General features: G+C 32.9%; 2 protein-coding genes across 5 annotated transcripts; one reads left to right on the top strand and one right to left on the bottom strand.

Moving 5' to 3' along the window:
* The first annotated feature begins 1326 nt into the window (after positions 1-1326).
* Polr3h (RNA polymerase III subunit H) lies at positions 1327-5725 on the top strand. Of its 4 annotated transcripts, none has more exons than XM_083098418.1 (7): positions 1327-1424; positions 1517-1611; positions 1693-1876; positions 1958-2098; positions 2187-2311; positions 2382-2479; positions 5517-5725. In XM_083098418.1, the coding sequence occupies exons 1-6, from the start codon at positions 1394-1396 to the stop codon at positions 2433-2435; spliced, it is 630 nt and encodes a 209-aa protein (XP_082954544.1). In that variant the 5' UTR covers positions 1327-1393; the 3' UTR covers positions 2436-2479; positions 5517-5725. The 4 variants fall into 4 exon arrangements, with proteins under 4 accessions (XP_082954544.1, XP_082954545.1, XP_082954543.1 ...); XM_083098419.1 differs by lacking the exon at positions 5517-5725 and adding an exon at positions 2533-3918; XM_083098417.1 differs by lacking the exon at positions 5517-5725 and having other exon boundaries at positions 2382-2536.
* LOC145971104 (uncharacterized) lies at positions 2505-10985 on the bottom strand. The gene is made up of 8 exons (XM_083098414.1): positions 10700-10985; positions 10204-10617; positions 8039-8406; positions 7297-7590; positions 6497-6788; positions 5478-5673; positions 4783-4931; positions 2505-4660 (listed from the first exon to the last, which is right to left on the bottom strand). Exons 2-8 carry the CDS (start codon positions 10298-10300, stop codon positions 4512-4514), a joined length of 1545 nt encoding a protein of 514 aa, XP_082954540.1. The 5' UTR covers positions 10301-10617; positions 10700-10985; the 3' UTR covers positions 2505-4511.
* Between the last annotated feature and the right edge of the window lie 88 nt (positions 10986-11073).

The raw sequence follows: 11073 nt of genomic DNA, 5'->3' as shown, positions 1-11073 counted from the left end.
TACTCAGTCGATAGTTGTAGATTTTTCGTTCTTGACTTAAACCTCCTCTTCCAGGATACGGTCGAAGTAAATATTTTGATAAAGGAAAAGCTTCATCACCCACGATTACGAATGGTAGAGGTATTTCATCAGCTAATATAGCTTGTGGTTCTGGTAAATTCATTTCCTCATTATGAAATTTTTGTCCCATTAAAGAAGATCGAAAAATGCCACCATCACTACGTCGACCATATGCTCCAATGTCCACAAAAGTAAACATATAATTTGCATTACATATTGCCAGAAGTACTATGCTGTGAGAATTCTTGTAATTATAATATGAAGAACCTGCGTTATTAGGACACTGAAAAAAAGTATTACAAAAATTGTTATCAATTAAAAAATAATGTTAATAATGAGATTTAGGAAATAATCATTTTACTGATTTTACTTGTATTACTACATGCTTTCCATCAATAGCACCTATGCAATGAGGAAAGTTCCATTTTTCCTCAAATTCATCTGCTATGCGTAACCAATCTCCTTCACTCAAAGTAGATGGAAGGACTTCCTCGTGAATACAATTCCAAATGACATTACATGTATCGCTAATAATGTTAGAAACTGTTGTTACACCAATTAGATATTGATATGATATTGATTTCATAGAATCATCAGCAGCTAAATATCTGTAAAATGTAATATATTTAAAATGCAAGTAATAATAAACAGATTGTTAACATATTGAATGTCGAGCTTCAACAGAAAGATCTGTCTCAGTCATTAGCGATGGCACTCAATGTAATAATATAATAATATTATAATTAATAACAACATACCTTAATGTTAAACACAAACGTTCAGGAGCGGATATTGGCTCACGAAAGGGAGTTATCTGTTTACTCAAAGAAGGTCCTACTATTTGTAGCAATTCTTCTAACTGTGTAGCAGTCATTCTAAAATAATTTCTAAATGTGCTGCCTTCCAAAATAATATTAGGAAATATTGCATGGTAAAAACCATGCATTTTTCTATTTTTAAATAACGGTGCAACCCAATAACGTTTTTTGGTATATTGTCTTTTCTTCATTTTTTCCAACTCATGAATCACTGCTATACAAATCATTTGACGTTTTTTATTCTTCTCTCGCTTTTTTATTATTTTTAAGCATTCTCTTTGCCATTCGTAGTATCGTTGATTACATAACATTTTTTAAATGAAATTAAGATCTGTTAACTTAGACACGTTATTACTTTTAAGAACAACTTGATGAAAGGTTATTCCGTTTTGACGCCAGACGTTAGCGTCAATCAGTTTTCATTGACGCTACAACGCTGCGGCGATATGACGCTAAAAGCCAGCGTCACAACGTCAAGTGAAAACGCACCCTAAGACCGTGCCTAAAAGCGGGCCATGACACCTCTCATTCTTCTCTCTGTAAAAAGTGTCTAAAAAAATTTCTGTATCAAAATTATATTTGATTGTGTTATTAGTATTTTATCGTGTAAATAATAATAAAGATGTTTGTGCTTGCAGAATTAAAAGACATCGTCAGGGTATTACCGAGCAACTTTAAATTCAAATTAAATGATGTTGTTGCTGATGAATTAAACAGAAAACTCTCTAATAAAGTATATATTATAAATTATACTTTTATAAGATAAATTCATATTAACGCTGATAAAATTATTCTATATATTGTCATTACACAGGTTTACAAGGATGTAGGTCTTTGCATTGTGTTGCATGATATTACGAAGATCGAAGAATCATATATTTTTCCAGGAGACGGAGCTTCCCATACAAAAGTGACGTTTCGATTTATCGTGTTTCGTCCATGGATAGAAGAAATATTAATAGGAAAAGTTCGTAGTTCTAGTTCCGAAGGTGTACATGGTAACAATCTGATATAATTATCTAATTCAGTCTTTTATTATATGTTTTTTTGTTGTTATTAATATTTATATTTTATTACAGTTACATTAGGATTCTTTGAAGATATAATTATACCACCTCACAAGTTACAACACCCATCACATTTTAATCAAACGCAACAAATGTGGTTTTGGGTATATAAGACTGAAGATGGAACGGAACATAATTTATATATGGAAACAGGTATATATGTATCTTGCATGAGCACAACATTAAAATTAGCACATATTGGTTTAAATATATATCATTAAATTAAGATATTTAATTTTAGGAGATGCTATACGGTTCAGGGTAGTAGAGGAGATTTTTGCAGAGACACCTTTACCATCTACAGTTAATACTCGTGATGTAAGCGAAATACCGGAAACCAATAATGTTGCACCATATATTTTACATGTATGTTTACAAATTTTTAAAATTATATTCATCAACATGCAGTTAAATAATATCTCAATATATTTGGTAGGGATCGATTGACGAACCTGGTTTGGGTTTACTTATCTGGTGGAAAGATGTATAATACATCTCATTAGAGAGAATCCTAAATAAAAGTAAAACAAAAAGGTATGATTGTATAAAGTATAATAAATTCTGGTCAATAAATTTTTATTTTACAGCATATTCCATTATTCTGTATCATCATTTAATGTTGCATTTGTGAATGGCATTTCATAATGTGGCTTAATTTTCCAATATAACTTCACCTGTGTAGATATACCTGTTCAGTTTTGATTGATAACAGAATTATCAAGTATAATTTGTACAATATGTACAAAGGCGTTATGTGCTAAATATATGACAACACATAGAAATTATATTTGCGCACAATTTTATCAAATTGTTTGTTTGAGAGATCATCTATTTTGATTACTACATTGTAACTTAATTTAATAGAATAAATCTTAAAATTGAATGCTAGAATTATTACTATAATGTGAGAAAATATACAGTATTTTGACAAAAATTATCTTAAAGTTAGATTTTGTTAATGAAAGATACTATGCAGTGTGATATATATATTGTGCAATAAATGTTTTCTAAATTTAAGATTGTTTATTAGCTCATCTAATTACATTTATAATATATACTTATTTGATAATGACAAAGAATATAACTAATGAAAAATCTTTAATTTAAAAATACTGATTGCACAATATATATTGCACTATATATTTTGAAGTTGCATTTTAGAGAAATTAAAACGTATTCTTTGGCAAGTTATTGCTGTTGTCCTAATATATGATCCAAACATGTAGCGCTCGATTCAATTGATAAATATGATGCACTTTGTTTAATCATAAATTATAATACATTAATAGAGTCTACTTATTTGATAATGTTAATAAAGGGTATATATGTATAATTACATATATCGACGTAATAAATTATTAAAATTATTCACTTGAAACACATGCAAAACATCTTGTCTAATTATGTTACATTAATATATGCTCAATGTATGTTACATTAATATATACTCAATGTATAGTCAAAAACCACAAAGAACATATCTAGCGAAAAACCTTAAATTTAGAAAACATTAATTGCACAGGGGAGATATATTTATATTTATATATCTATATATAAAGGTAACGTATGAATGACGATGTGTATCGTAGGTGCAATAATAGTGAACCTCGATTCTTCGTCTACAACATGTATCATCAAACGAATAACACGAATCATGTATTCATGAATAAATTGCTCAGGGTAAAATGGCTTGGAATGTTACCTTCTGTATAATCAATATCTGCTACATACTTTCTTTCAAGCAACATGTGTAATGTGTTGCAGCTATAATCGCAAAAAATGGGACAATGCGCATTTGTAAATGGACGCATTCGGCGGAGGCAACAATCGAGCAACAATTAAATATATAATCGATACATACTCGAATAATTATTTAATTGCTTTACTTTTGTATGCATGTCGGATGATTTAATCATTTAGATGTACGCGAACCAATTAGAATTACGTACAATATAAATTTATCACAGTCCTAACTGTTGAGTCTCTTGCCATACATTTACTCGAGCTTTTTCTACACTACTAGGAGGTAAAAAAGAAGGATTTCACTGATCTCTTCTTTTTGATGCATTATCAATCTCTTCTAATGTACAATATCGAGAAAAATCACTTCTGTACAAGATCATTACAATGCATAGGCATGAGAATCTCTTTTCTACTTCGTCTAACTGATGTTAGACATACATTGCAATCATACATGCCTGTAATGTGTGATTACATGGCCGAATGAAAAAATACGAACAAAAGTGCATGGAACGTTAGTATATTAAAAATGTCTATGCATTAATATTTTGCACATTTGAGGGCTAGTGTTTTTTTTTTTTCTTAGACCATTACGAGGAAAAAACATATTGTTCTTTCATATTATCTGGACGTCAGTTGCTTCTTATCTGTCTATACTGCTCCCTTCGATTATACTGTCTTTGTTTTTTTGTTCGAAATATTGCTTTCTGCGAAATCCCGCAATTAAAATCTACTCTCCTTAATACTTTTCGTTTGACACATACATCTATTCGCATATAAATAATCTTATTTTCTCGCGGATATTATATTCGTCATTAAACATCGTTTATTCGATGATTAGGCAACGCGGTAGATGTTCACGTAGGTAATCAAATAATTCTCGCGATGTTCCTGGACAATTAGTTAGTTCTAACTCGTGTAAATGCCGAAGCTGTATCAGACTGGATAAACCACTACTTGTAAGCAATGGGCAACCTATATAAAGTCAAATATATAAATCAAATATAATTAGATTTGTATAATTCAATATATATCATAATTTTCGTATGCAACTTATATATACGTATAAAACTATATTCAGAGATATGTGACTTTACCTGCCACTGACAACACCTGTAGAGATCTCATAACGCATAAATGTTGAAGTCCGAAATCTCTAAGTTGCGAACACCATCTTAAAAACAAGGCGCTCAGCGAAACCATTGTAGAGATGTAACCCACACCAATATCTGTGATGTGTACACACCTATATAATAGTATGAAAAATAAGATATAAAGGACACACAAATAGTACCAAAATAAATTACGCCGCACATGTCAGAAATACAAAATAGTAGACAAGACGCGTAGATTTATTGCCATGGTAAATAGTCGCTTGGCTAAAGATAATTATGGACCTAGCTCTACGCAATTTTCTGTCACTTTGTGATATGTGAATCAGTCAGTTATGTAATGCATGATTTTAAATAGAATGTCTAGATAAATACTTGCTAAATAACTAAAATATTCTTAAAAGATGCTTTTCAAAAATTATACATTTTTTTTAAGATTATCTTCATTTTGATAATATTAATATTTTTTGAATAAGAGATATAAGAAAATTTATATATCTATAAAGTATGATTTGACAGAATATTATGCAATAAAAGAGGTGCAATATTTCTTCATATTTTATGAATATATATTTTATAAAATGGTGATTTTTTTTTTAGAAATCACTATTATATTTAAATAACTATTAATTGTCTAAAAGTGATATTTTGAAAATTATATTTCAGTAATTTTCTCTTACCTATCTAATGTGAGTTCTTCTAAATTATTCAAATCACAGGCAATATATTCTAAGGCTGCATCTGTAATCCTTGAGCACCAGCTCAGATCTAAGGAACGAAGTCTTGGCAAATTTTCCGCGATTAACTCGACACCGTCATCTGTCACCTTGCTGCATCCAGAAAGTGACAGCACAGTCAGATTCGGTAAGGAATGTACTAAAACAAAGACAAATATATTAATTTAATATTTTTAAAAAAATTACATTTGCAAGGGAAGATTTTAAAATTATGTATAAAAAATTTTTTAATGATATACATATACGATATATACGACACTTCTTATTATTATCTTTATTCTTTAGAATAAAAGTATTTCTATATTCTTTAGAATAAAAGTTATAAAGCATAGTTACAATTTTATGTTGAAATTTATTATTATTTATTACATTTTTATTTTAATTATTTTATAAATGTAATTAATATAAATTTCACGTTCAGAAAAATGCAAATACTTGAGATATAAAATTTTGTAAATTTCATAATCTTCTTTTGCGACTTTCTATTTAAATAATGGTATCGGATCATTGTCCGCAAAGTATACGCACGCGTACCTCATATAATTCGAGTCTGAACTACAACATGAAAGCTAAATAAAGCTGTGTTCCTTAATTCTAAATTTAATTCCAAGCACATATGTACCTGTCTTAATTTCAGTCTATCACTATTGTACATCTCATTTACTTTTATCCCTCACCGAAAATCTCGGTCAGAATTTAAAATTGGCAAACAACTCACGATTTTCAAGAATAATCGTATAATCTACGTAATTATAATTTAATGTAAAGTGTCATCATTTGATTTTAATTGAATTTTAAATCAAAATAATTTTTTTTTAATTTGTAAAGTTAAAACAATAATATTACCGCAATAGTTTTATCTGATATTATATAACATTGCTATATCTCGAATATATTGCAATGTTCAATGAAAAAAATAAATCTGAATGAGAAATATTAAAAGAACAAATAACGATTCTCACCAATATTTACTACGCCGTGATTTGTGAGCTCCCAGCAGGATTGCAGTTTCAAGATGCTGAGCGCGCTGCTTTGTTTTGCACTGAAGTAACCAAGCGCAGCATCAGTAACGTGATAAGCTTGCAGAGAAAATTCGTAGAGGCTTGGTAATAGCTGAGCTACAGCGCCGACGGCTTCATCGGCCACATTAATGCAATCCGATAAAGACAATGATACTATTCTAGGGGTGAGACATGCCCATAGTCCAGCTTCCGTTATTTCATTGCAGCCGGTTAATTCAAGCTCGTATAATGCCTAAAAATAATTACAAAAAATTGTGTCGTTTTATTCGATATAATCTCATAACTAAATCCATCATTTAAATGGGATTCTATGCAAATAAAGTAATTTATATTACATAAGATTTTCTCTTATGATTTTTTAAAATCTAATTATATAATTTTAACAATAAGTGCAATAAATTATTTTAATATTTATAGTAATAGAAAGTTAATAATATTGTAATAACATTAAATCTTGAAAAATTTAATATTTACAAGGATTTTTATAACTTCGTTTTTGTATATTTTTTAATTTACTTTCATATTTCATTACTATTTTCAAAAATTCTTATATTTAAATATTTAAGTATTTTAAGTACTTATTTTAATACGTTTATTTTAATCCGTGATTATTGTAAAATTGCAGATTTATGATAAATTTCTTATTATAGAAATTTCTTATTGTAGTTTATCTAGAGCCAATACAAATACAAATATAGTAAATAGCAAACAGTGAAAATAGAAAACGTGTACAAATTTACCTGTAAGTGATCCAAAAGAGCCTCAAGGCCTCGGTCCGTTACCGCGCAACATCGTAATGATAAAGAGTGCACGTATCGTTGTGCCAACGGAAAACCACGCGTTAATTCCGGAATATCTTCGTCAGTCGCAGCTAGGAGGACCAAAGAGTCAAAACCTCTTCTTACTAAGGAAGCATATAATCGGGTACGCGAGGTCGGCTGCATAGCGCGAGCTTCACGGCATCGTACTACTGGCACTAGACCCGTCCAAAGACGCGGTTTCGCGTACAGAATGTCTCTCCATCTCGTGCAAACCTGCGTACAATGATATAATGCAATTATTCTAGGAGAATAATGCATAATTCTAGGAAGTATAATACAATTATTCTAGGAGAATAGATATATTATCAAGAGGCAAGCTACATAAAAGTTTAAAGAGGATCGAACTAAAGCAAACTCTTGAGATTAATGAAGTTTGATATACAAACGCAATTATAAAGAAATTATATGTGAGTCATGTATCTTAATTTTAGAATTTACATTTTTACGATATGCATTTCTGCCATATACTTATGGAACAATATATCACATGGAAGAATAATATAGAAAGTAAAATCTCTTTTTTTTTAAGATTAAATTTTTTTAATTAAAGATTATTAAAAATATCTAAAAAAATTCACATTGTCAATAAAATTGCAAGTTTGCTTCTATTATTTATATTTTGATTATTCATTATGAATGAAAAATTGCTTCCGGCATGTACTTGAGCTAAAATCCTTCTCTCTGTAGCGTTGAAATAGAGAAAAAACCGCCCGAGAAAATTGTCATCCTGCATCAGTTGCTCCCACGTAATTGGTGGTACGTAACCACCGGTTCCTCCGCTGGCTAACGGTACGCTCATTTTTATTCTGTTCCTGGGTATCATCCTGGCTCTGCTCGGAGTGACATTATTCAACCGTTCCTTGTTGTTGCCCGCCGGTACATTGTTGATAGTTTGCGCGACACTTCGGCTGGGTTTTTCGGGCGTCGCATTTGCATTATTCGCGCTCTGTAAATTCATATAAGCGACACTGCCACTTCCACCGCAAAAGACGTTTGTCACGCGTTCCATGACGCTAGTCTTTCCGCCTCCTGAAAATTTAAAATCGATTTTAATCCGTCAGTTAACAAAATCAGATGTGCAGATTTGACCATAAGAATTAAAGTATTTTAAAACTATGTATGAAAATTGTTCAAGGATGTATGAAACTAAGAATTTCATGAAAACGATTTGCAGAAATGAAGGTCAAGGGAATTTGTGAGAAGAAAGATTTATGGAAATTGCATTATAGACGATTGGAATATTATATATCTTGAACAAGATGCAAATCAAGAGCAATTTAAAATGTTTAAATAACCGAGTTTCTTCAAAAAGAATTTCTCGACAGTTTTTAAATTGATACTATGAGCATAAATATATTATAATTTTTCATTAAAGGAAAATTTAAGATGACTTAAGACTCCCCTGAGTGCTCTTGTTTTATTTCCTAGCTGTACGTCCTATTTGGCTCGTGGTGCACCGCTATTTCCTGTTTGTAATATATCTTACAAATTGTTTTTATTTTTAGTAACTGCATTTGAGATATAGTCTCATCTAGTCTATAGTTTTATCTTGAGTCATGATAAAAAAATCAAGTAATCGTAAATTTAATAAAGACCAATGTAAGCGAGATTATATCGTAATAAGATTTTCTTTTGTATGTATTTGTATTCTGTATTTAATTCTTCGATCGATGAAAAACGATATATGTAATTCTATAATCTATCAATTTAATCAAAGATCAAATCAAATGGTTAATAATTTAGTTTTCCTTTCTCTCTCTTTTTTATATCAGCGTGTATTAAATCTTATTATATGCGTATATTTACAGGCAAAAGAGAGATGCTAGGTTTATGCCTTTTTTTGCTCAGAATCAAATCTGTCTCTGGTCAGACTAATCATGGTTTTGCCGACCCGGGACTGGCATCTATCCAATCACGAAGATTGCCTATTTGCGTATCTGAATGTAAACCCGGTCGAGCCAAAGACGATGCATCTTTAAACTATCGAATGTGACGATCAGTCGCAATGCGAATATCAACATATTTAATATTTCGAAGTTGGATCCAATGTTTGGTCCTCAAATCATAACTACTTAGACGCAATTATCTTATCACTCTAATGAATCAGGCGGTCGCGATTGCTGCAAAACGCGACGCTAAACGGCTGAATAAGTATACGTCTCGTTATGTTTGAGCTACTATTTTCGCGTGCACGAGAACGTGTACGTATCGATTCCATTGCAGTTAAAATTGCGACGACGAAAGTCACGTAACGGTATCGCTTAATAAATTACGGAAAAAAAATATCGCGTGTAAATAGCACGAGATTTATCCCCGCGCTCGTAATGAACGCGTCGTATATTGTTGACGCTGCTGGATAAATAAAAAGAAAATAACAGGGAGAAGAACAAAAGGGAGAGAGAAAGACGGGTTGTCACAAAGAAATCAATCCTTTATCGCGATTACGCAACAATAGGATTGAACCGAAGGGCTTAACATCGTTCGATCCGGAACGCACTAAGTGAGAAAAATCGCAGGGACGACCCTTAGCAACCCTTTGCCGCTCGTCTTTATTTTTCATCACCGTCCAAGCGGAAGATAAACTTGACACCGATCCGAAGCATGCAGTCTTTCTTCTCGTCTCTGCTCTCGATAGCGTGGAAAAAAATCAAAGCTGATGCGAATTCAACACGGAATCTATATGACGCACGCCACTACAAGCGAGAGGAAGTGGTGGGTAACGTATAATAGGGGAGCTGTAGAAGTAGCAGGTACACAAAGATGACGATAACAAAGCACAAGGATGGAAAAGGAATACGGCGAAAATATGACGTCTTCACCACCGACCATGATGCTTCGATGCTCTCAATCCCAGGCCGTTAATCCGCTTGGTCAGTTCGGCGCTGGCACGCTCGACGACACCCTGCGCTGATATCGAAGACATATCTCGATGGGGTACTCGTCAGCTCTCGTCCCGTCTCGCACTTGTTCCTCGGCGCCCGTGATTCGTAGTCAAGAATAATACAGCTCGGTTTGCGAATGACGAGGTCGCATCATATTTGACGGTTTGACAGTGATGGACGTATACAGAAGACGAGCTTTCTTTGTGAATAATAACGTCGCGCGCCGGCGGCGGCGGCGGCGCTTCCTGTTCGCACTACGCGCTCGCAAGGGGATGATGATGGTGGTCGCACGATAAGGGGATGATGAGAACGCGCACTTGCTCCTCTTCCTTAGCGCGTAATAACTCTCACTTCGGATCTTAAAAAAAAATAAGAAAAACAAACACGCGTCACTTTTAAAATCAATAATCACGATCAACGCGACATAATCTTACACTTACGAAATATATGCGGCGCACAGTTAGCGTTGTCAACGGTAATGACGATAGAAATCTGGTAAACTTCGTCCGTTCCTAGCGTGTTTTCAGCAACGACGACGGGCCACTTTGTATTGACAATATTCGCGTCGTCATGCGTTTCTGTTTATTACAACGGGCATGGCAGCAAAGCAAAGTACAGGCGCGCTGCTGGCAACACATGGGGGTGGTTTGCGCGAGACTGAATCGATATTCGCGTTACTGATCTTGTCCGGTTGCCTTTTCCCCACCTCTGCCGGGGGTCTACCAGGCGCGTGTCAGCCGCATATGCCTGCCAACCGATGAACCGTCCGACAGAGTTGCGCAGCTGGTCGCGACAACTTGTTTTACCCTTCGAG

The sequence above is a fragment of the Camponotus vicinus genome, unplaced genomic scaffold (genome assembly GCF_025532165.1).
Source record: "Camponotus vicinus isolate PSW18456_S1 unplaced genomic scaffold, iyCamVici1.0 SCAF_4, whole genome shotgun sequence".
NCBI classification, from domain to species: Eukaryota; Metazoa; Arthropoda; class Insecta; order Hymenoptera; family Formicidae; genus Camponotus; species Camponotus vicinus.
The sequence above is the reverse complement of the archived record's forward strand: the minus strand, read 5'-3'. Positions and strand labels throughout refer to the sequence as shown.

Bases quoted from the DNA above. Each gene is read 5' to 3' on its own strand.
- Polr3h (XM_083098418.1), top strand. From the start codon at position 1,394: ATGACACCTCTCATTCTTCTCTCTGTAAAAA. The intron at 1,425-1,516 runs GTGTCTAAAAAA...TTGTGCTTGCAG, and splicing joins CATTCTTCTCTCTGTAAAAA to AATTAAAAGACATCGTCAGG. The intron at 1,877-1,957 runs GTAACAATCTGA...ATTTTATTACAG, and splicing joins TAGTTCCGAAGGTGTACATG to TTACATTAGGATTCTTTGAA.
- LOC145971104 (XM_083098414.1), bottom strand. From the start codon at position 10,300: ATGTCTTCGATATCAGCGCAGGGTGTCGTCGAGCGTGCCAGCGCCGAA. The intron at 7,591-8,038 runs GTACATGCCGGA...CATTGTACGCAG, and splicing joins AGAGAAGGATTTTAGCTCAA to GTTTGCACGAGATGGAGAGA. The intron at 4,932-5,477 runs GTAAGAGAAAAT...ACTATTATATAG, and splicing joins GAAGAACTCACATTAGATAG to GTGTGTACACATCACAGATA.